Source organism: Drosophila eugracilis, unplaced genomic scaffold (genome assembly GCF_018153835.1).
Source record: "Drosophila eugracilis isolate 14026-0451.02 unplaced genomic scaffold, ASM1815383v1 contig_2154, whole genome shotgun sequence".
Classification (NCBI taxonomy): domain Eukaryota; kingdom Metazoa; phylum Arthropoda; class Insecta; order Diptera; family Drosophilidae; genus Drosophila; species Drosophila eugracilis.
Genome location: NW_024573038.1, coordinates 5,188,610 through 5,211,645, shown reverse-complemented (window position 1 = coordinate 5,211,645; position 23,036 = coordinate 5,188,610). Strand labels below are relative to the sequence as shown.

The window sequence follows — 23,036 nt, the reverse complement described above, 5'->3', positions numbered from 1 at the left end:
GACTATAGAAACTTTCAGCTCGTGATATCTATATTAAAATGCGCAGTAATCCCAACTATTATCATTCTACATATATTAATTAGCAGTTCACACCAGAGATGGGCTTTAAGTTATAATCAAAACAGCAATAAACACAGTATCTTAAATATGATTTTTTGTAAATTTACCATCTCTTTTGTAGGAATTAAAAAGATTTGAAAGGCTTAAAATATATCAGAGATGATGTGTTCATAATATTGGCGGGCAAAGATCATAGAGGTAAATCAAAATCTAACCAATAAAAAGTTATATTGTCACCACTAGTTAAGCTTCAAAAGTTATAATAGAAAGAATATTTGATGCTCTCCAAAAGTCAGAAGGCCCCAAAAGCTCCGTTAGAGCGGAGAACGGAGAGCAAACGCGACTTGGTTTTTAGCACTTTTCTGATAGTGTGGAACACAGGGGTCGAGCACCGGCAATGATCAGTTTGTCAATTGCCACCGACTGAATTGCACGGAATCCGACAGAGCAAATAAGTTACAACAGTGCGGCATGGATTTGGGCGGCAAAAATGTGGTTTACCTTGGTGGATTCGGCGGCATAGGCCAAAAATGTGTGCAAGAACTTCTGCAGCGGCAAGTAAAGGTAGGCTTGCAGCCAAACTTAACTTACAACAAACTGTAATTAGCTCCCTTCATTAGGCTCTGGCCATTTTTGAGTTGGCCGCCAGTGACGATATCTTGGCTGAGTGGAAAAACAAAAATCCCAACACGGATATCTTCTACCAAAAAATGGACATCACTAAAAAGTCGGATATTGAAGCGGCTTATAAGGCAACAGCAGAGAGATTTGGTCACTTCGATGTGGTGGTCAATGGCAGTGGACTGATGAACGATCGTCTCATCGATCTGACCATTGAAATAAATCTGGTAAGTGAGAAGGGTGTATACTTAAAATAATAAAATATAAATAAATTTTGAATTTTTCCCGTAAGCTGGGAGTCATAAACAGCACTTTGACTGCTTTGGAGTACATGGACAAGGCCAAGGGTGGTAAGGGTGGAGTAATAGTGAACATATCCTCCGTGGCTGGACTTCAGCCCACAGCTATAATGGCAATTTACTCGGCGGCCAAGACAGGTGTTACCACATTTACCAGGGCCATGGCAGTAAGTATGAGAGGGGAAATTTAACAGCCTCCATATAATCTTTAATTACATTTCACACGTTTTTTAATGGGATTTCTGTTGGGTAAACATTTGTTTTAAGAAAATGTTTTACATGTTTATTGCTATTTTTAAACATGTTATGATAATTGAACAAATCCAAGTTAACAGATTTATTTTAATGGTATTTGAACTATTTCAGAACCCATTTTATTACGCTCGCTCTGGCGTGGGCTTCATTACCATCTGTCCGGGATTCACGGATACTGAACTCCTCGAGAATATTGGCAGCAAAATGACATTCACTTTCGAGACACCCATGCTAGCCTTGTACAATAAGGTAAAACGTCAGACGGCCGACGTTTGCGCCAAGAATTTGATTAAGGCCATAGAAACGGCCGAAAACGGAGCTGTTCTAATGCTGGAGCTAGGCGAGATCCATGAAGTGAATATACCAAACTTGTGGAAGCCCCAGATGGAAGATTAACTCTGCGTTGTTATTGTTTTTAATGTACCTATATAATCTCGATAATCTCTTTAAATGGTTTATGGTGGGTGATTTATAAATAAAATGTGATAAAGTTAATCAAGATGGTTTCATACTTAACCAGGCCCCACGGATGGTAAGAAAAGATTAGGGACTCTGATCGATCAATAGCACTTAAAGGAATATCAGGTGATTATTTTCTATAATTAAGTTAGATTTTATTTAAATTCCAGAACAGGGGTGTATTGCTGAAAACGCTCATTTCTGGGCGAATTCCTACTTGTTTCCAGCGAGTAATCTAATAGAGTCTACTAGCATCAGCCTTAAGATCATATCTCAGCGAGATAAAAAATTCTTTTCATTTTTATTGAAGGTTTTATCAAAACCCATTAAAAGTAATCTTCAAAATTGTAGTTGTTTAGATACATATCTCATGAAATATTACTTACAAGGTTCCCACAAGTAAATATTTGTCCAGTCTGATAAAGTATAAGTTTACTAACATGGCACATAATGGTTGTAAATTTATTTTAAGAAACATCCTCAGACCTCTATTCTGCTAGTGAAATCGCTGAAATTATACCGGAATCCAGCACTACGTTTCTTGCGAGTAATCTAATACAGTCACTAGCATCAGCCTCAAGACCATTCTGTATCTCAGCGAGATAAAAAATACTTTTCATTTCTATTGCAGGTTTTATCAAAACCCATAAAAAGTAATCTTAGAAAGGGTAGTTGTTTAGATACATATCTCATAAAGGATTACTTACAAGTTACAAGTATCCAGTCTGATAGAGTATAAGTTTACTAACATGGGACATAATGAGTGTAAATTTATTTTAAGAAACAGCCTCAGACCTCTACTTAAATAAACGTTAGTATACTGCCTATTGTTTCAATCTTTAAATTTAAAAGTAAATTGTAAAAACGTTGATTAGGCCAATCAACCACTTTCTATACCCTGTAATAACCTGTAACTAACCGCAAGGCAGATCAGATTGGCAAGCAATCAGAACCATATCCAGTCATATCAAATTGAGTTTTGGAATTCGATTAAGTTTCTTTTATTTTAATTTCAGGCATACACACACAAAATTGAGTTTGGTTTAAGTTTTGTTGGGTTTTTCATATCTAACATTTACAATGAATTTTGAAGATAAATATACATATTTTCAGCACATCCAAGAACATACATTATCGATTAACATTCCACAAAACTAGAAGAGATGTTCGGTCTCGGTAGTCCGAAACTTTAGATACCCTAGAACAGGAATTTTATTTGGATTGATAAAGAATATACTTATATAGAGTTTACTTGTGAAATGTACAAAAACTAAAAATGTTACGATGAAAATATTTTGTAGATAACTTATCTGGAAAGCTGCCAGCAGCATTCAAATGGGATCAAAAAATAATGTTATATGTTAATGTTTACAGATATGGATGATGGACAAACGGAATATATTCTTAATGATCTTCTTTTCTAGGATATCATAAACATGGATATAGACCCAAGGTATTTTAAGGGATCTGTTGGAGTAGAAGCACATCTCACGCTTGTGGGGGGAGGATTAGCTTTCCTGTAGAATGCATGTAAAATACAATCTCTGCTTACATAGTTCTATGATACAATATACGCCTTTCTTAATCATCCTTCCAGTTGTGTGTGGAGTGTGTGTGTATTTAGATACATTATTATACTCGTATAGTTAGTTTCAATTAGCATTTAATATAAAGACATTTGTTCGTTCCCATTGAACTGGGATTAGTTTCGCATGTTAACTGTAAATTTCACATCATCACAATTCAAGGATCTTCAACTTATAAATTACACCAAAAACAGCAACGATTCGCTTGCAGAGACGGGACCTTTGACCTTTCAGGGTGCCATAACTCATCTGTTGAGCTTTATTTGGGATCTTTTGGTTATAATTGAGAGTATTGTATTGTCCTCGCCATAACACATTTGATGCGCTGAAAGAGAGTCCCCTGGCTATCTACTTAGTCGATTGCAGTGCAGTTCTATCGAAGGATCTTTACTGGGGGTGTACGACAAGCGGTCGCCTGGCAGGTTTTAATAGACTTATTAAATCTGAGCTACTGCAATATCGTCGGTATCTATACGACCTTGGTCGCTTAACATCACTAACCCTAAATTGAGGAACAGAAGCGCCTATTATCATATCATGATTTACGTTTATCTTATTAAGTTATGCGGATTGTCTGTAACTAGTTGCGTTAACTATAGGATTTCGTATTGTATTATCCATTAAATTTCCTATCTGGTGGTTGCTGTTGGTGTTCTTATTTCCTTATACCTTGCTGGTGGTTATTTTTGTTAAGTTTCTCGTTAGCTTTCTTTGTTTTTCAACGCTTTGATATGTTTGGAACATTATCTTTCATTCATCGTGAACTTAAAATAATTATAGAGATAAAACCGAAACAACTAAAAGTTTTGTGAAAATTTATTGGTAAATAAAATAAATAAGTTTTTTTTCATATTTTTTTTTCCACTTTGATTAACAGAACTCGAAATTTGCTTAGGGTAGAAACATTGAGTGATAATACCAAAAATACATTTAATTAACATATGTATAAATATATATATATGCATTTAAATAAGTGTGTGTAATTAGAAAATGTCAGTGTGTATATGTGTGAATTGCTCGGCACGATCTGTATAAAAAAAGGGCCAGTCGGTCAGTTTTGAAGTTATGGGAGGTTTGGCGGGTTGCTGGACTGATTGTAAATTATAAAGTTACAAAACTCAACTCAACAAATACGTTATTATGAACTGAACCCATTGGGTTTAAGCTAAAAAAAAAACTTCACCACAGCCAAAGGCCGGTCGGAGAACGCCAAATCTGGATCTTGATCGGGACTTAAGTACGCAGTTAGACGCCTCTCCGTCCGGCCTTCTTCTATATTTTCACAGGAGATAAATCTGAGATTGGAGAAATCTCAATTAGCTCCCTCGATTCGCTTCTATACATTGAATGCTTTAGTTTCTGAGTAATAGGAAAATACATATTTAAATGTATGTTTTTTTGTTTTTTAAAATTGCGTTCGATCAATTTTAACTAGCTCACAACTGAACAAATACTCCCCGGCAGGGTAATATACTTTTACATAGATTCTACTACACACACGTCATCGAAACTCGTTAACAATAAAATATATTTGTAAAGATATATACGTTATATTCATCTATGATCAAGCGCAGTTAAATATAAGGTTCCTGATTTCATCGCTTAACAAATACAAGTTACAAAATCTTTCATTTCTCTTTTGCTTCAAATCAAAATGATGTACAAAGTCTTGAAAGCAAAACGCGGGCTCAACTGACATTAATATATAATATTAATAATAGAGCGCACAAAATTGGTTAGTTTCTAGATATAAATATAAATTTATATTTGCATAGAGTAGGTATATGTATGTGTAAATGTTCTCAAAGCCCTGACTGACATTTAAACTTCTCGGTTCGTCACATTTTCTGTACTTTAATTTTTCTCACAGTTTACAAAATGGGAGAAGGGGTGATTTTAATTTATTTTCAATAAATTTAATAATATATAGTACAATAGTTAACAACATCGCACAATAGCGTTATTAAAATTTCTTTAAGAAATATAAACATTCATTTCACACACATACAAATGATCGTTCGTGTCCTGTGTGGCTCAGTGTGTATGCGTGTTGGGTGTATGTGTGTGATTGTGTTTTGAGAGCGATCGGATGTTCAGGTCCTTTCAGCCCTGCTGATTTTTGTATATATAAAAATAGCGTTTTGAAATAGTTAATAATTAAAAAAAATATATATGTTTATATCTATGTTTACAGCGTTACACAATCAATCAAAATTTGATCACAAATAATCAGGGGCATGATGATAAACACACTTTTTTTGGATCAGAATTTGAGTTTTTACTTAGATCTCGAAGTCTTGTGATCATGATTCAGTTAATTAGTGCACAAATTCTATTACATCTGAGAAAATTGCTTTAAAATCTTTGCTGCTATACAAATCTGGATGTTGCCTGATCTCAACAAGCGTTTGCATATCTCATCACCTCATCACTCTTGATCACCTTAGTTTTTGTTTAGGGGGGTTCCTACAAATCGTATTCATAGCAGATCTACAAGTCTGAGCTGAATTCTAGGCTACACACAAAGTTTTACGAGCTAAGTTGAGTTTATTTTTGTTTGCTTCTTTTTTTGCTTTTGTTTTGTTTTGCATTTGCTAGACACAATCCCCGAATTTGAAACATAACACGAACATGATTAAACACATTTCCACAGAATTTGAACAATGAACTAATTAGACAATTATTTAATAGATTCTAATAGATGGTACCCAACCCAATTGATGTTTTGTTTTTGGCTCCGATCCAATAACGGATCGGTCGGATCAGTTTAAACTACAATTACATTTGAAATTCTACCAAAGTTTGAACTGTGCGGTACAAACCTCTAACGATGTGTAAAATGATTGCATTATACATATTCACTTCCCGCCCATTCGATCTATATAAACACCTATATAGAAATATCCTCTGGCTGAGTGAGCTGGATGATGGAGAACTAGTCCACCTTGATACCACTGTCATCGGGATCGACGATGTCAACCAAGTTCTTCTCCAGCTGCAGCATCATTCCACTGTCGATGCCGCCTTCGAAGCTATCCTCCGACATCAGCTGTGGCTTCCTTCCCCAAATCGGCTGCTGCTGCTGTTTTTTAGGAAGATTTGAAATACAGAAGATTAGAATGTGTATGTGATAGCAATGTTAGCATTTATGAAAACAATGAACAATTTATTTATTTATCAAAATTTGGGTTATGCTTGTTGCCAACCCCTTAACCCATAAAATAAGCAGGGCACACCTATAGCTATCAAGTTAAATATTCACACCCTTATTGAAACCCATCACACCTACCTTACTGGCATTGAAGTTATCGTTCCTGTCGCTCTTGTAGCCTCCATATCCCAGATCACTGTCGTTCTCCATTAACCAGTTGTTCCAATTGCTGGTCGTGCTACTTTTTGGACAAATAGGACCATAGCGACTTAGGATGGAGGAGCCAGTCGGCATATCGAAGGTGGACGCATCATCATCCAATATGGAGTCCGATCGCACAAAGTTCGCCGACTCTTTGCCCGTATTATTCCAGAAGAGCAGTGATGAGCTATGATTGTTATTGTTGTTGTTGTTGTGGGAGCTGCTATTGTTGTTGTTATGGTTGTTGTTAGATCGCCGGAACAGAGACACTGCATCCACATCGGCCTCCGCGGCTCTTTCCAGATCTATGTTAACACTATTCGGCGGTTTCTTTTCATAAAATGAGGTATCAGCTGTTGCGGCTAAAATCGACAACGGTCGGCTGGGATTTGGCTTGCTGGACGGTGGCTGCTGCTGTTGGGGATGCTGTGGAGGGTGTTGCTGATGCTGAGCCAGATAGGCTTGCTCCCAGGGATTGCCCAAATGGAAGACGTCCCCACCGCCGCCAGGAACCATATAGCCCTTGTGCAGGTTGCTATTCACACTAAAGTTCGGTGGGTTGGCATTACGTTGCGGAGCTCCCGGATTGTTTTGAAATTCCCTGGGCGAAGGATTTCTTGGCTGACCATAGGCGCTGAAACGGGGATCATAGCGGTTGGGCACTATGAGTCGGGCAATGGGACTATGATGCGAAGGATGGAGCAGAGGTGGTGGAGCCTGCTGTGGCAGACCTCCCCCTGGCGATAGACCCAAGCTGGGATCCAGATAAGTCCTTGGTGAACCCATATAATGCATGGGCGACATTGGCAACATGGGTGGAACTCCCAAAGTCGGCCCATCTTGCTCTCCTAGTGGCTTTTTGATAGCGCCACCGCCCACGGCTGGAGGTCCTTGAAGCGCCAGAGGTGTCTTCATATGCTTACCGCGATTTCGGGCACGATAACGCTCGACCTCCTCCTGAGAATGGGCGAAGGTACAGCTAGCACCTCTGGGACACACTCTACGTACGTTCAAGTCTCTGCACAGGCTAATCTTGTATTTGGGATTACTGTTGGCCGTGCCACCACTGCCTCCGCCACTGATGCCGTCCTGTGCCTTTCGTACACCATGGTGCTGAAGGAAGTTCACCAGTCCCACGACCGAATGTCGCACTGCATCCAGGGCTTCAGCCAAATCCGGCCAAGGAGCCACCTCAGCACATGGATCGATATTGGCCAGGTACTTCAGATGGTGATGCAGGTTGGCCAGCTTAGCGGGATCACTAGTCCGTTGCAAAGCGATGACCAGTTCCTGGACTGATTGGGCAAAGGAGCTGGGCGTCTGCAGCTTGTCGATGATACTCTGCATGTGGCTCTTGTGCATTACATCGCCGTAGAGCAGGGAAGACCATTGTTCCGGGGCAATTCGTAGACCAGCCTCGGTGGCTATCTGGACGATCTGAGCATCATGTTCGCGGCGTAAGGCGTCATAGGTCCGAAACTCTTCTTTGAGCTGCATCAATGACGAGTCCGCCTCCCGTTTGGATACCTTGAAGCAGCTGGCACGATAGAGCAGCTGTACCACATGTCCGATACTCGTCTTGGAGGCCTGAGGAAACTGCGGTTCCAGTCGCTGAACCACGAACATGACCAGTACTTTGCGCGATAGTGCTGATCCCTCCTCCAATGCCAAGAGAACCAGCTTCAGCACCTCCTCCTGCATGGCGGGTCCAAGAAATTGACATCCTCTTGTCCGCACTGCTGCCCACAGGTTTGAGCTCAATTGCTGGGGGTTCTGGTGCTGCAGGATCAGTTCTGTGACTGTGCGTTCGCCCAGGGATCTGGCAGCACGGAGTGCCCTTACCCGTCCCTCCTCCTCCATCAGTTGGCAGTTTACCAGAGTAACCAGTTTCCGTTGCATAGGTCGAGTTAGAAGATTGCCATTCCCGTTCAGATTAAGGAAGGACTTCAAGTGCAAGGCCAGCTCCTCAATGCACCGCTGCCCCAGTTGGTAACACTTAAGGTGTTCTGGTTCCAGCTTCTGGACACTGGCAGGTGGTGGTCCCAGCTCCAAGAGTTCCGAATCCTTGACCAATTGAAGCAGAGCATGGTTTATGGGAAGATTGTCGATGTCGCTGACAATCACCGTCTGTAAAAAGATATCGCTTAGAATTGGAAGATTACAATACTAGACTTAATCTCACCTGATCGAAGGGACACTGCCGGTTGTAGAGGGTCGTCAGGCATAGCTTGCAGATGGTGTGCCCGCAGCCCAGACTGACAGGGCATCGCTGGCTTGCCGCGAATTCATTGCAGCAAATGGGACAGTTCAGAAAATCTGTCCATGAGGGAGCCTGAATCGGCATGCTGTGAATGAAAACAGTAATTTAGATGATAAAGTCAACAGGAAAAGAAGATAGTATGGGAAACAAAGTTTGAAAAACATGTGATGAAAATGTGAACAATTTTATAAAAACCCTCAAATCGTATTACAATAATCATGTACGTTCATTTGCCTTTTATGGATCATTCTTCAGCATTTATAACATTTCTTATCTGAGTTTGTATAAGAATTCGAAGAAATTATTGTTGGGGAAATGCTGTGCCCACGTCTTATATAAAAATTATTATTTATTACTATTTAATTACATATATACTTGTTAATTGCTGTTACTAAGCTATTAAGAACATAAAAAATAGTCAACTGTTTGTTAAATCATCCTTAAAATACTAATTATTCCTTCACCTTCTGCGATATTTTGGCTGTAACTTTTGATATAAATATTTAGAGTGATATTGATATTAATAAGAAGTTCATCAATATGATTGATCATAATTGCCATATCCAAACTTAGACCTGATTGGTGTGCTTCGCTCTCATTTTATTTAAGAATTAGTACGATCATTTCTATAATAGCTAGACTCTTGTGGAGATATTACTTTGGTCCAACATTTTTTGGTATTACCGAGTTCATGTAAAGAAGCAAGTGACGTGAGTCAATGAAGAGTTATTTTCCATTTACAACGATCAAAAAGTGGCACAGTAAAAAAGTTTCGCTTTCGTCTTTTTCTTCTTCTTCTTGCAATACCCCCAACGTCAGCTGTCGGTTACACACACGCATGCACAACCGCTCACCCACACAAGCTCGTTGGTTAGTGTTGGTGTGCGGGGGCATTTGTACACGCATGCAAGTATATCTGTATGTATATATAGCCACATATATACATAAGTTGCACTTCCTGGAGAACTTTTTCGGGATTTACTGATACATACGATCGATTCAGATCCTTTTTGGAGCTTCAAAGAGCCACTCACACACACAGGCAGAACCTTTTTAATTGGAAAACACAAACGTAACTCGCTTTCAACGTCATCATCCATCCGCTTTCTTTTAAGACGCGAACAAAGGGAATTTTGGCTAGAACCCCATTTTATTAAGAGTCTGGAGGTCCCCAACCTTGGCGGTGTAGCATTTCAGTACATTGGAATGGTCCTTGAAAGCCAGTAATCCCCCAGGAAAAACACTGAACTCCACAAAACTCTCTCCCAAATTTTTTTTTTGTTACGTTTCACTTTTTGCTCTGCTCGGCAAATTAAATTCAGCCCCGCTTTGAAGCAGTTTTCGGCACTAGCAATGCACTGACTCACCTTCAAAATGCACATATTATTGCATTAAAGGTACGAAAATATGTTTTTTAATTTTCATTGGATTTTTTATAAAAATTGGGAAGTTGCAATTAGTACTACCGCAGGTGACCAGCGGCGGAATACTGAAATTCTGATGGTTGAAAATGGCCGATGAGTTGTTGCACTGCTTGCGAAAAAGGTCACACTGTTTGTGCTCAGCTGATTGCGTTTTGCCGTTATCGTTTTATCAATATTTGAACTTGTTAGTCTTTTATATTTGATAAAATATATTATATAATATTAAAAAAAAATTTTATTTAAAGTCTTATATAAGACACATTTTCAAAAGATCAAAAGATTTATTGATTTTTCCTCTTTTGTTTTTAATTAAAGTGCAATACTGGCCTCTATGCATAAGTAATATTCGGAATATTTAACTTATATCATAAGTTATGCTTGTATTTATAAACCCTTTTAATTTTATAATTTTATTGGTACTATAAACTTTAGCGCCGCTGTATAGCCGTACGGCATTTCTATTCGAGTTATGATGCAATCTGCCTGATAGTACGTATATTAATTATTTACAACCCAGGAACTACTCATGCTTATTAGCAGTAATGACTATGCAAAAACAATTCGTAAAAAAAGTATTTTATTCAGTTTGCTTCCATTTTTATTGTACATTAGACTCAATGTACATTATATTTCTAGGGTTTTTGCAGTCGAGTAATGATTACGTGTAATCCATTTCATCAATAAATGTCCCCGAGTTCACAAAACTCTGGAATTAAAGTCTATTTCTTGGCAGCTGCGCCATAGGCCGAAGCCTTGCTGATCTTCGAAGCATTAACAGCGTACTCCATGAGACCGTAGACTGAAAATAAATTACGTAAAATTAAATGGACTCGCTATTAACCTATAATTTAATCAACTTACATCCTCCCAAGATGGATAAAACTGTGATGAAGCCAATAAAGTTGCCTGCAACCAGGGAGCTGACCAAATAGTTTAGAATACACAGGACTGAAACCGTGGCCCAACCCAAAAAGTTAAGCAGAGTGCTTAGTCGGGGCTTGTAGATTTTCTCGGGAACTTCCTTGACTCCAGAATTCTTAAAGAAGCTACCGGTTTCGTGGAAGCTGTCGATGATCTTGTCCTTCTCAGCAAAGAAATCTTGCATCCAGGCGGCGGCCTCCTTTTCACCATCCGGAACCTTATCCAATGGCACTCGGCGAATGTACATGTACGGTTCCACGGGCTCACCATTCAACTGGGTCAACATGGTGGGCTTTGGCTATAAAATATACAAAATTTTTAAGGGTTAAATTGGTTTTGCAACTTTTTAATCATTTTATCTCTTATGAAAATCTTTATATATAAAAACGATATTAAGTTAATCTAATGTTATTTTAGATGTTTTGATTAACACTTTTTTCAATAAAACTTGGATAACTTGGACAATCCGAGTTATTGAATTTTAATTTTTTTTAAATTTTTAAATTCTCACCTCAGCATTCTTTTTAAAGGCCAGATTAATATCATAGATGGCAGGACAGATGCCTCGCATGGTAGGCAGACTGGTAGTGAACCCCTTGGTACGCGGAATCAAGTGGTGTTTGAGAACAGGGAGACCTCGTTCCTGGGCAAACTTCACGGACAATTCGTGCTTGGCGGCAGTATAGCGGGTGCCCTCGGCGTTGAGTAGTAGCCACACTGGATCTGGATAAGAAAATACCTCCGTAAGCTGTGTCTTGATCACCACCTTGTCCTTCTCGAAGTTGCGGTCCAGGAAGATGAATTCGGCCATCCACCAGACCCATCCCAAAACCGGTACGTAGCGAAGCATCTTCTTGGCGTAGGCCTTTGTTCCTCCCAAAATTCCCAGTTTGTCAGTGATCATCCATGCAGTTAGCCAGTCAATCTCGTACGTGTGGTTCATCAGCAGCAATCCATGCTCCTTGCCAAAGAACTTTTTCTCGTCCTCGGGATCAATGTACACTCTTAGTTTGCTCCCCGCATACCATTCCGCCACACAGACTAAGACTAAAATGGACAAAATATTTAGGAATGCATTAAAAAAAAATATATTTGTTTGGCACTTATATGAAATGTTAATTTTTTATATTATATATTCTTTTTGGTGTATATTCTGAATAGATTTTATAAGCTTATAAAATACAGTTAGGCCATACAAAATAATAAATAATATAGCATTATAATATTTTTCACTTGTATACACTTCTATAAGATATATTAAGAAAGCTTAGACTTAGTGCATATCATATTTAACCTTATTAGTGCTAGTGCTCTAAATATTTATATACATATGTATTCATAATATAATTTGTATTAGTTTGTCTACTTACTGCAGTAGAAGGAGTAGTGGAGGTAGTACATAAGACTCCGGGAAAGCCGCTTGTCGAAGGGCCTTACAAGGACGATCAGCAAGAGCTGGCCAATGTTGACGAAGAAACCGCATGTGAAGAAGGTCACGGCGATCAACAGTCGCCCCAAACCCCTGAGATGCGACATCCTAAGCTAAAAATAAACGCATATCAATGAAAAACAACAATTGGGCCAACTTTACGTAACACACACAATAAAATTCATGTTCTGCAATGCAGTTAATAAATATGTCCAGCGCGCGATATCGACTTAATTATGGCCGCACTCAAACTTTGCTCCCAATGTGTCATGAAAAAATTGAACTGCTTAAATTATAGTCCCGTAAACGCACACCCATGCAAAAGGCACTATATCGATACAGTAAGCACTCTATTATATGAGCACCAATAATTTTCAAATGGTACGATTATCTTTCCCTGATAATATGTTAAACTTGTGGAAGGGTTACTTAACTAATAATTAAAAATTTTCGAATATTTTGTAATCCTATAGTTAACAAGGAACACATTCAAACCAAGCACAATTTGCAACACCAGTTCTCACGATTATTTTTTATTTTATTTTAAAAGGTCTTATTAAAATTTCTAAATTTCTAAATTTAAAATTTCATCAAGAATAATTAATTATAGAAATTTTTAATTTTTGCATAGTTCACTGTAGACTCATGTTTTAAATATTACACTGTTTGTCTTACACCAACACAAACACACTCACCTATCTTAGCGGAATCTTAACAAATTAGAGACCAGGAAGTTGCAACTTGTTCTACCAACTTGTAGAATTCGACTGAATGAAATTGACTCTTCTAAACGTCCGGGCCCATAGAGATATGGATCTTTGTCGATAGTACACCCCACAAACCTATAACTAACACTATTAATCACCTGTTATCAGTGAATAGGAAACCGGGTGGACTGCTTATCTCCCAATAAAGGCTTTCTATGCTGCGCGTGTGGTTGTATTATATAGCCAAGGGCAAGCAGTCGATCTAACGGAATGTGCGCTGCTTCTGATCGTTACAACTGATAAATAACCGAAAGAAACCAAAGATAACATTACGAGGTACAATTTATATACATTATTATATTATTATGTTAAATGGAGAATAGTTTATTGTGCTCTGTCTACGCTTTCGGTTGTACTTTTTCATTACCCCAGTAAAACATACAGTAATTATTAATAATAATAATAATATTAATATAATTGTGATACAATTCTGGATAAGGATGATCATTTTTCCCGCAAATTAATGGAACATATATTTTTAATGAGTATTCTTCCAAAAGCTCCGTTCAAAAACATACTGTTGGTATTTTACGTTAAGGGAACTCTTTTATAGCACTGCTTGCGCACCCACACTCATCAGCTGTTCGACCAGAACCCTTATCAGCACACTGCTTGCCTTATCAAAGAAACACCAAACTTCTCACGTTCTGTTTAATTTAATTATTGCAATGCTCGCCAAAATACAATTGATCAAACAATTAAATTTCCACTTAGGTGTACAACTACCAACTACGTACGCAAATTGATGGCTCCAGTGTGCGGGAGTTACCTTGTAACCATAAACTTAGACAAAAAACATGCACTTTCTGTTCAAAAACACTTTTTAAATCGTCCGGGGAGGAATCGCGAATTGATCCATTTAGCAGAGAGATTTGTGAGAGGACTGCGTTTTACAAAGTCACTTGTAGATAATTGAGTTCGACAACAATCGAAACTAAATGCGAAATCGAAAGTTATTTTGTGCTTGACTTGGAGGATCCATAGCTGGATCCTCTGCTAATCTGCGTCTTGTTAATGGCCTGACCCATTAGCCAGTAAACTGAAAAGTATATAATTTGATTAGATAAAGATTTAGAATTGATTAAAAAGATTCGGTTAGTAGGGGAACCACATAAAAGGCTGATTAAAGATTTTTAGATTACGTTAAATATGATAATTTTTTAAATAAAAATGTAAAGCCTCTAGTGTGGTGTCCTCTTCTATTCTTATCTATAAACTTACAAAGTCCCAGCACTGAAACAGCAGCGATAAAGGCCGTCCAATTGGCAGCCAACAGGGAAGTGACCAAGTAGTAGAAAATGCAGAAAAGCGAGAAAGTCGCCCAGCAGGCGAAATTCACAAGAGAACACAGCCGGCGTTTGTTCACATAGGCTGGCACTTCCTTCACGCCGGACGTCTTAAAGAAGCTGCCAGTCTCCAGGAAGCTGTCGATGATCTTGTCCTTTTCCACGAACAGATTCTGCAGCCAGGCGGCGGCCTCCTTCTCGTCTTCAGGCACCTGTTCAAGGGGGATACGCCTCATCAGCAGGTGAGGTTCCACTCCCTTTCCATGCAGAAGACTCAACATTGTGGCAGGAACCTGAAAATATAAATTAAAACTCAGTTAATTATGGTTTATAACCTTGAAATAACCCTATAATTAGATAAAGGGCACCGGTTTTCGTAGCGCATATGTTGCTTTTACGATCTTTCGTTCCGAAAACAGCTTTATAACCACTTAAACCGATTTCGCAATTAGTATTTAAACCCGTAATAAACTGCAATTTTCTAAGTGTCATGCACTTATCTTCAAAAGGACAAGTTATTCAAATAAGAAGTCATCGTTGCTATGCTAGACTATAAATTACGCATTTCGAACCTGCTTTCACCTTGAAATGTTATCTTATTAAAACCGATGAGTATCACATAGAATCTTAAGAAAGCAAGACTATTTGAAGTGGTAGTAAATTGAGAGCGACATTTGTTTGAGCAACAAGATAATCCGATTAAAAATAATAGATTAGATTAGGCAGAAACAATCATTCAGACATTATCGAATTGGCTGATTAGCCTTATCGAAAATGCAAAATTTTGCATTTATAAAGTAAAGATAGATACTATATTCGGTATTATATAATAAAATACTTGTGTTACTTAGTTGCACTAAAAAACAAAAGGGGTTGTAATTATATTTACCTTGTCTGTGGGCCTGTAAGCTAGGTTAATGTCGTAGATGACCGGGCAGAGACCCCGGATGGGTGCTAAACTGGCGGTGAATCCCTTAGTGCGTGGGATCAAGTGGTGCTTCAGCACCGTCATGCCCCTTTCCTGGGCGAACTTCACGGATGCCTCGTGCTTGGCGGGAGTGAAACGGGTGCCCTCCGCGTTGAGCAAAAGCCAGGTGGGATCGGGATAGGAGTAGACCACCTTGAGCTGTTCGGTGATAATGGTCTTGTCCTGGTCAAAGTTACGGTTGAGGAAGACGAACTCGGCGAGCCACCAGCCCCAGCCGATGATGGGCACATATCGGATGGCCTTCTTAGCATAGGCCTTGCAGTTGCCCAGGACTCCCAACTTGTCGCAGATCATCCAGCCGTTGAGCCAGTCGATCTCGTACTTATGGTTCATAATCAGGAGCACGTGCTCCTTTCCAGCATGCTTCTCAAAGTCCTCTTTGTCCATATAGACAGTCATCTTGCTGCCGGCATACCAGTCGGACACGAAGATGAGTTCTAAAGGTCAAGATAGTTTAAAAAATGGAGATTTCAATCTTCAATTTGGTTAGGATATACTCACGGGAGTAGAGCGAATAGCAGGCATAGTACATCAACTTGCGGAAGAGTCGCTTGTCTATCGGTTTGATAAATACGTGCATTAGCAACTGGATAAAGTTGATGCACAGCCCACTGGTGAAGAAGGTGAGCGCGATGCACAGATGGATCAGTCTCAATTGTTTCAGCTTCTCCAGGGACACCATTTTGATCTGCAAGTAGCAATGGTTAACCAATAAAACTGCAGCCTTTACGTAATCAAAACTTTAATTGTAGGTTGTTCCCCCAGTAGTGCTCGTAAACCCCGCCATTTTATGGCCCCCACCGATGAAACACCCCGTTTATGACCGTTAAACACAGTTCCCGCACTCACTCGAGTTGAGTTTTCTTTGGCTAAGAGCACGCGGCTAAGTTAAAAGAAAGCGTGAAAAGCGGGAAGGCAACCAACTGAACCACCAGCTGGCAATGGACTGGGGCAAAACATCGAACCGCGGAGATATTCGCCAGATATCTGGCGGTCGGCTATAGCTTTTGCTAAAGCCGCTGCCGGAGGAGGAATCTAATCAGCCTTGGCCAATCGATGACTTCTCCCTTGGAAATAGCAATAACCGCTGTGGACAAAGTCCGGCTGAACGACGGCGTAGTCATTATAGGGCAAATCGCAGATACTTCACAGTGGAAGCTCGCGAAAGTAAACAATCTTTAAAGTGAGCAGTCTGTGTGTCTATGGGTACTCCAAGGGGGGGCAAAGTGTGATAATAGTATATACCACTAAGAGAATAAAGCTATTTAAGTGTTAATTTTAGTACATAGGCGTTCCGGAGCTTCTACAATTTTAACAACCATTTTTATGATGTGAAAAAATAACCGCTCAACTTTTGAACTTTGAGGAGTAGCCATTAAATGGAACCCAACATACGGATGTTAAAACTTTTTGCTGGAAAATTATATGCGTTTAATTATGAAGTTTTACATTTTTAACATTGTTTTCCCATAACTCTCAAGTTTTTGTTTTGAATTTATAAATTTAAATTAAATTGAAGTAGTCGGAGTCATAATCTCTATATTTTATGTTTATAAAAGTTCTATGTTTGCCAATATGAAGACAAAGAAATATTAAATTTAGAACTTTACTAAAGATTCATAATATTAAAAGATAAGGTTATAATTATAAAAAAACGATTATTATGTAATTATAAATTGAGATGGAAACGTAAAAAGTTATAAGATGCACATTTTCTAAGCTTAATAAATTAAAATGTTTAAGATACTGAAAAAGTAATAGGTTTTGCACCATTCATTGCAAAACCATGACTGCATATATTAACTTGTATTATGGAATACCCAAGTTGTTTCGTAATATATTAAACGTACGTTACGAAGTATCAAAATGATTATATTTTTTATAATGAAAGAGGTGTTATATTTCACAAAATAGAGTACTACTAAGATGTATCTTTAAACTGACAATAATTCCGTCTATATATAAATGTTGAAATTAAGGCAAAATACACCCATATTCTGCCGAGTCAAATTGATTGTATTTTTGTTGCATTGAATTGGTGAACCCGCCGTTGATTGTTGAACCCCTTGCATAAAATTAGTTTACTTTTTCGATCGTTTACTATATGTGTATTAAGTACAACAAAAGAGCTCTTGCGCACATATATGTATATGTATATATGTATACGTATATGTACTCAGCTGGCCCACGTGTGCCAGTGTGTGTGTGTGTGCGGAGAGGCGTGGGGTGGCGTGACGTGGTTGCTCTTTATGGTTATCACTTCACGTTCCACGATCGCATCGCCCACCCACCCACTATTATCGAAAACAAAGTCCACTTGAAGGGCTATCAATCTGCAGCTGCGCCGCTCTTATCGGTTATTCCCTGCGACACATTATACATACGTATATATGTATATATTGATAGGGCAAAGAGGGTCGTGCCCTTTGTTTACAATGTCACTGAACAGAAATTGGTTGCAAAACACTAGTCACTATTATATAGCTATCTCTCGGCGTCGACGTGCCCGCCATTTACCTTTTTGGCAATGTTTTTGTGCGAATTGATTTGTTTTTTAAGCCAAACAACCCCGTTCAATAACAGGGCTGCCACTATTAATATCAGTTTTGATTTGGTGTTCCCTCGCAAAATCTAACTGGTCACATAACACATTGTATCAGGAAAGAATCTCTGCATATATCAACCAATTGGCGGGAAAATTAAAAAAATAATAAGACCTCATATCTCGTCCTGAAATCCATCAATAAGTCACAAACACAACTTTGACGGACGTTCGTTTTTATATCCCTGTTAAATTTTGTTTTGAAAATCTCGTCCTTTTTTGGATTTGTTATATTAGAAAAACAGTATATAAGTTGGTATTTCTCACAAGAAATCTGTCAAGGTGCTGGTTTGCGTCCTATCTAAATGCCTAACATACCAAAGTCTTTCAGGGCTTCTAAGACTTGGCCATACTGATGGTTTGCGTTCACACTAAATGCCTCTGTCAAAAATCTTTCGCGAAAATTGAACTACAAATAATTTTTCTCAGAATAAGAAATTTGTTTTCCGCTGAAAGTAAAGGCTTAAGACCTTTTATAAACCCGCAGTGACCTATTTTGGGTCTTGGACTAAGAAATTAAGTGGCTTACAACAGAAATAAAAAGCAGCGAGACGGCGGATCAGAAAATTCAGCCGGCAGACGCTTTTTTGTTGGCGAAATTTGCAGACGTGAGCGCGTGAGTTTTTTTGGGGGGGGGTTAATGACAAACAAGTATATACCTGACCGTCGTCCAATTGCAGTTGCAATGTCCAACGTAGAGATCTACGACTCCTCGAATTCCCAACTGAGTAGCGACGAGTATAGCCGGGAGGAGGAGGACTACGACGCTTTGATGGACGCGGCAGTTAGCAAGCAGCGTCCACAGAAGACCAAGACCAAAGGGCCTGAGACCACGGAAGCCGGAAACGAAGCTGTAAAATCGGAGGTTCCCTCTGACAAAGACGAAAAACCGGAGGTACCGGCGAAACCACCTTCCTCACGGGCGGAAACCCTTCGCCGGATTCGGCAATTGCAGATGCAGCATCGCCGATGGCCCAATCTTTACTTCAAACGTCGCAGCATTCGCTGGTAAGATTAAATCTCCTCTAGATACTTTCCCCAACTAATGTCGCATATTGAATGTCAGGCTGCGTCCCAATAAATTAGAATACAGAACCTATTTTGAGGGTTTGAAGAATTTGGTGCCTAAGCGCAAATCCGACCTGGCCCGTTACAATGCTAGCAAGCGGAGAAACTACGACAGCAGGAGTCCAAGTCATAGCCGTAGTCGTAGTCGCAGCCGTAGTCGTAGTCGTAGTCGTAGCCGCAGCTACTGTCGTAGTCGCAGCCGCAGTCCCAGTCGTAGTGACAGCCGGTCCCCGGAACTTATATGTTTGGATGACACAGAGAATGAAGATTCGCCTGAGAAACCAGATTTCGATCAGAAGTCCAGGGTTACCCCTGTCAAGGAAATAAAGCCTAAGGTTAATGCACCACCTCAGCTCAATTACGAGATGCCAGAGAAACTAAAAGTCAACAATGAAAACGGTGCCTCTGTTCTTGATGAGTTTTTGGTGAAAAAAGATCCTGAGCGGCCAGACTATGAGTTTGAAAAGACATATGCAAGCATGGAGTTGGAACAGGCCCTAAATGATCAAACGCTAGTGCAACAAATCGAGCCAGAAGTGGCAGAGTCCCTGGTGGTTGATGCAACTTTTAAGAGACGTCGTTCGGTGACCCCGCCACCAAGCGGCGAAAAGCGTTCTGGCTCAAACGAAGATGACGATGACACTATTGAGTTTCTGCCCATCCAAGAAAACGAATCGGCAAAGACAGCTCCACCATTAAATCTTCAAATGCCTAGCACCCCTGTTGCTAATCCTCTTCAGAATCAGCCGTCTTTTAAGCTTAGTACACCTTATTCGCTGGCTTCATCTCCGGCCACCAAGCAGGCGGAAAATTTGACACCCGTCTCATACAGCTTGAATACGCCAACACCTCCGGCTACGCCAATGGAGATATCCTATCCCAACGAAAAGTTGTCAAATAACACAAAAGTCACCATGCAAAACTTTTCAGCTCAGCAGGCGGTTTCACCCCAGATTCCCGCCTCTTATTCAGCTGCACCACAAATGGCTGCTATCGTACAGAGATCTCTGGGTCAGGCTGTTCCCCTACAAAAAACTCCATTACAGATAACTCCAACACGCCAAGCTCCCTTGCAGCAAATACCTACGCCACGACCAGGGCCATCACAACAAATGGCTGTGCCACGACCAGGGCCCCCGCAACAAATGGCTCCACCGCGATCAGGACCATTACAACAGCTCCCTCCACAGAGATCAGTTCTACCACAACAACTAGCTGCAATAAAATCACCATTGCCACAGCAGTTGGCTCCACCAAGGGGAGTTCCGCCACAGCAGATAGCTTCACTGAAGACTTCTACGACACAGCAGTTGGCACCCCAACAGCAGTTGCCTCCTCCACAACAATTGGCACCCCAACAGCAATTGCCTCCTCCACAACAGTTAGCTCCACCACAGCAGTTGGCTCCACTCCAGCAGTTAGCTAAGCAGCAGCAGTTAGGTTCGCCACAGCAGTTGCCTTCACCACACTTAGCTAAACAAGGATATTTGGGTTCACCTCAGCAGTTAGCTGCACCACATCAGTTAGCACCACCACAGCAGCACCACCAAATGTCACCTCAAGTGCGTCCGGACTTGCCTCCAGTTGTTCCTCCCAGTTTTGCTGTACCCCAGCAGCCGCAACCGCGTCGCTCGGACACGGTGTCTACCCAAACGCAGGTATCGCAGCCGGCATCGTCTTCCTCTTCGACAGCCCGCCAAAAGTCTAGCATTGATCTCAACAACAGTTATGCAAACTTTCATCAACGCATTAAAGATCTTTTTGAAGAATATGATGCCATTCTGACGGATAAGATGAATACGCTGCGCCCAGATCACAATTCTTTAAAAGAGGAACGAGAGCGCATCGATGCGGATTTAACAACGCTAGACAACCTAATTGCCCAAAAGGAGGAGGAATACAATCGATTACTTCACCTTCGTTGCGTCAAAGAAGAGTTACGTGCACGTCTCGAGCGAAAGGAGCGCTTAACGCTCATAAAGGACCTGCTGCCTCTTCTTCTAAACAAGGGTTGCAGCTCTAACGAGCTGGTTGAGATGCAGGCGTTGCTAGAAAATGAACAGGATGCTCCGATGGCTGCTAAGTACGGTCGGTCGGCGGTGGAAGAATGCTTAAATTACGTTGAGCTAAACCAACACAACATTCGTTTGCTTCGCGGGTAAGTTTAAAATGTGACAATTGTAAAAAACTTTGAATTAATGTTGTTATTTTCAGGGTCATGGGCCTGAAGGAACAAGCTCCACCCATAGTTGGGCGCTGTTTCGAAGAGGAGCGAAAACAATTCAGAAGGAATTCCTTGCCTCCTCGTCAGTCCACAATGCGTGATTTGCAGGATTCACTACATGAGTCTCAGCGGGGGTTTGACTCAGATGTTCCTCCACTTGCGAAGAGGCCGAGGCTATTGCATCCACTAGACAGGTAAGAAAACTTGCCTTCAACAATGATGGTTGCTTAACATTTTAAGCTTTAGCTTTGTATAGTGCTTGTTTAGAAAACATTTTAATAGGTTTCTATTTATTTGTTTAGATACCACCAAGAGCTGTCAAACTCTACGCCCAATTTGGCTGCTGCTTCATCTATGATCCACAACAATTTGCAGTCTTCGGGAAGGCCCTCCAGTAGTTTCTCCTTGGACAATCATTTGGAGAATGAACCAATGCGTAAGCCGCTGTTCAACAGCAGCCCCATGGTTTCAAACCGTCATCTGGCCAATAAACAGGTAAGGAATTTAAAGAACATTATAGTTACCCAATACAAATGTAAATTTGTATTTTATTTACCAGAACTCCGAATTACATTCCTCTTACCGCACCGAAGAAGATACTAAGTTAGATAAGAGTAAGCCGCATGGCATTAAGAGCATAAACAAATCCCAGCGCGAATCTGCCGCCAGCTCAACCAATGGCAGAGAGGAAAGACGTTGTCACCAGTGCAAGCTCCAAAAAGCCACCTACATGTGCTCCAGCTGCCAGAATCAATGGTACTGTAGTCGTGAGTGCCAGGTGAGTTTTTTGGTTATTTATTTAGTTTCAAAATCTATCTTTAGCAGATGTTGGAGTTAGATCAAAACAAATTCTTATTTAAGCAATGCAAAAAATAAGTTCTAAAAATCTAATTTTCTTTACACATTCTTTTTAGCTGCGGGCCTGGGACACCCATTATATAACCTGTGGCATTTCGGGGGATTTCCCATAGGATATCAGCATTACTACGCCTATAAAACTATAACCATACCTATAGCGTATCGTATATGTCTACTACAATTACTCAACCGCGTAAGTCATCAGCAAGGATACAGGAAATTCACGGACAATTTTAAATTGCGTTTCATTGAATTAATATTCTTTGTACTTGTATTCCATCACCGCTCATCCTATAAATAAATCAAATACTTCAAGATTACTCTAATTAACTATTTATATATGTAATTTGTTCCCCAAATGTGCAACTAAAGATCAGTGAAAGTTAGTTTATGTTTTAATTTTCTTTCTTTCTTTATTTCTTTTTTATAATTTTTCTAGTATTTAAACAATTTGTTAACTGAAAATGTAGACAACTATGATAAAAGATTTTGAAACCGTTTTTTTAAGTTTCCATGCATTATTTTTTGCAAATAAAGTTTTGATTGGTATTTTGGGTGCTTCTACTCATACATCCTA

The 23,036-nt window shown here is 39.8% G+C and overlaps 5 protein-coding genes across 11 annotated transcripts; 2 read left to right on the top strand and 3 right to left on the bottom strand.

Moving 5' to 3' along the window:
* The first annotated feature begins 462 nt into the window (after nucleotides 1-462).
* LOC108114429 (alcohol dehydrogenase 1) lies at nucleotides 463-1,730 on the top strand. Its single transcript, XM_017225417.1, has 4 exons — nucleotides 463-624; nucleotides 681-908; nucleotides 974-1,147; nucleotides 1,347-1,730. The coding sequence occupies exons 1-4, from the start codon at nucleotides 532-534 to the stop codon at nucleotides 1,629-1,631; spliced, it is 780 nt and encodes a 259-aa protein (XP_017080906.1). The 5' UTR covers nucleotides 463-531; the 3' UTR covers nucleotides 1,632-1,730.
* Nucleotides 1,731-4,078: 2,348 nt separating this feature from the next.
* On the bottom strand, nucleotides 4,079-10,368 carry LOC108114426 (roquin-1). 3 transcript variants are annotated; one of them, XR_001772748.2, is made up of 5 exons: nucleotides 10,260-10,368; nucleotides 8,815-8,977; nucleotides 6,570-8,759; nucleotides 6,103-6,362; nucleotides 4,079-5,392 (listed from the first exon to the last, which is right to left on the bottom strand). XR_001772748.2 is itself a non-coding variant. In XM_017225414.2 (4 exons), exons 2-4 carry the CDS (start codon nucleotides 8,974-8,976, stop codon nucleotides 6,216-6,218), a joined length of 2,499 nt encoding a protein of 832 aa, XP_017080903.1. In that variant the 5' UTR covers nucleotide 8,977; nucleotides 10,260-10,368; the 3' UTR covers nucleotides 4,079-6,215. The 3 variants fall into 3 exon arrangements, 2 of the variants coding, with proteins under 2 accessions (XP_017080903.1, XP_017080904.1); XM_017225414.2 differs by having other exon boundaries at nucleotides 4,079-6,362; XM_017225415.2 differs by having other exon boundaries at nucleotides 4,079-6,359.
* Nucleotides 10,369-10,876: 508 nt separating this feature from the next.
* LOC108114719 (1-acyl-sn-glycerol-3-phosphate acyltransferase delta) lies at nucleotides 10,877-13,591 on the bottom strand. Of its 4 annotated transcripts, none has more exons than XM_017225823.1 (5): nucleotides 13,532-13,591; nucleotides 12,608-12,779; nucleotides 11,749-12,284; nucleotides 11,178-11,535; nucleotides 10,877-11,115 (listed from the first exon to the last, which is right to left on the bottom strand). In XM_017225823.1, the coding sequence occupies exons 2-5, from the start codon at nucleotides 12,771-12,773 to the stop codon at nucleotides 11,036-11,038; spliced, it is 1,140 nt and encodes a 379-aa protein (XP_017081312.1). In that variant the 5' UTR covers nucleotides 12,774-12,779; nucleotides 13,532-13,591; the 3' UTR covers nucleotides 10,877-11,035. The 4 variants fall into 4 exon arrangements, with proteins under 4 accessions (XP_017081312.1, XP_017081310.1, XP_017081313.1 ...); XM_017225821.1 differs by lacking the exon at nucleotides 13,532-13,591 and adding an exon at nucleotides 13,362-13,489; XM_017225824.1 differs by lacking the exon at nucleotides 13,532-13,591 and adding an exon at nucleotides 13,362-13,415 and having other exon boundaries at nucleotides 12,608-12,774.
* Nucleotides 13,592-14,073: 482 nt separating this feature from the next.
* On the bottom strand, nucleotides 14,074-18,332 carry LOC108114694 (1-acyl-sn-glycerol-3-phosphate acyltransferase gamma). 2 transcript variants are annotated; one of them, XM_017225790.2, is made up of 5 exons: nucleotides 18,225-18,332; nucleotides 16,209-16,395; nucleotides 15,609-16,144; nucleotides 14,655-15,012; nucleotides 14,074-14,472 (listed from the first exon to the last, which is right to left on the bottom strand). In XM_017225790.2, the coding sequence occupies exons 2-5, from the start codon at nucleotides 16,387-16,389 to the stop codon at nucleotides 14,387-14,389; spliced, it is 1,161 nt and encodes a 386-aa protein (XP_017081279.1). In that variant the 5' UTR covers nucleotides 16,390-16,395; nucleotides 18,225-18,332; the 3' UTR covers nucleotides 14,074-14,386. The 2 variants fall into 2 exon arrangements, with proteins under 2 accessions (XP_017081279.1, XP_017081280.1); XM_017225791.2 differs by lacking the exon at nucleotides 18,225-18,332 and adding an exon at nucleotides 16,557-16,647.
* Nucleotides 18,333-18,674: 342 nt separating this feature from the next.
* LOC108114253 (serine/arginine repetitive matrix protein 1) lies at nucleotides 18,675-22,779 on the top strand. Its single transcript, XM_017225147.1, has 7 exons — nucleotides 18,675-18,925; nucleotides 18,990-19,317; nucleotides 19,376-21,535; nucleotides 21,592-21,795; nucleotides 21,904-22,096; nucleotides 22,161-22,379; nucleotides 22,516-22,779. The coding sequence occupies exons 2-7, from the start codon at nucleotides 18,995-18,997 to the stop codon at nucleotides 22,570-22,572; spliced, it is 3,156 nt and encodes a 1,051-aa protein (XP_017080636.1). The 5' UTR covers nucleotides 18,675-18,925; nucleotides 18,990-18,994; the 3' UTR covers nucleotides 22,573-22,779.
* Nucleotides 22,780-23,036: the final 257 nt, after the last annotated feature.

Excerpts from the sequence above, each read along its gene's own strand:
- LOC108114426 (XM_017225414.2), bottom strand. The coding sequence starts at position 8,976 with ATGCCGATTCAGGCTCCCTCATGGACAGATTTTCTGAACTGTCCCATT. Across the intron at positions 8,760-8,814 it reads GGCAGTGTCCCTTCGATCAG|ACGGTGATTGTCAGCGACAT; the intron begins GTGAGATTAAGT and ends ATCTTTTTACAG. Across the intron at positions 6,363-6,569 it reads ATAACTTCAATGCCAGTAAG|CAGCAGCAGCCGATTTGGGG; the intron begins GTAGGTGTGATG and ends CCTAAAAAACAG.
- LOC108114429 (XM_017225417.1), top strand. The coding sequence starts at position 532 with ATGGATTTGGGCGGCAAAAATGTGGTTTACCTTGGTGGATTCGGCGGC. Across the intron at positions 625-680 it reads TTCTGCAGCGGCAAGTAAAG|GCTCTGGCCATTTTTGAGTT; the intron begins GTAGGCTTGCAG and ends TCCCTTCATTAG. Across the intron at positions 909-973 it reads TGACCATTGAAATAAATCTG|CTGGGAGTCATAAACAGCAC; the intron begins GTAAGTGAGAAG and ends TTTTCCCGTAAG.
- LOC108114253 (XM_017225147.1), top strand. The coding sequence starts at position 18,995 with ATGTCCAACGTAGAGATCTACGACTCCTCGAATTCCCAACTGAGTAGC. Across the intron at positions 21,536-21,591 it reads AACATTCGTTTGCTTCGCGG|GGTCATGGGCCTGAAGGAAC; the intron begins GTAAGTTTAAAA and ends TGTTATTTTCAG. Across the intron at positions 22,097-22,160 it reads GTCATCTGGCCAATAAACAG|AACTCCGAATTACATTCCTC; the intron begins GTAAGGAATTTA and ends TTTATTTACCAG.
- LOC108114694 (XM_017225790.2), bottom strand. The coding sequence starts at position 16,389 with ATGGTGTCCCTGGAGAAGCTGAAACAATTGAGACTGATCCATCTGTGC. Across the intron at positions 16,145-16,208 it reads CTGCTATTCGCTCTACTCCC|AACTCATCTTCGTGTCCGAC; the intron begins GTGAGTATATCC and ends CTTGACCTTTAG. Across the intron at positions 15,013-15,608 it reads CTTACAGGCCCACAGACAAG|GTTCCTGCCACAATGTTGAG; the intron begins GTAAATATAATT and ends TTATATTTTCAG.
- LOC108114719 (XM_017225820.1), bottom strand. Across the intron at positions 11,536-11,748 it reads CCTTTAAAAAGAATGCTGAG|CCAAAGCCCACCATGTTGAC; the intron begins GTGAGAATTTAA and ends TATATTTTATAG. Across the intron at positions 11,116-11,177 it reads TTTATCCATCTTGGGAGGAT|TCTACGGTCTCATGGAGTAC; the intron begins GTAAGTTGATTA and ends ATTTATTTTCAG.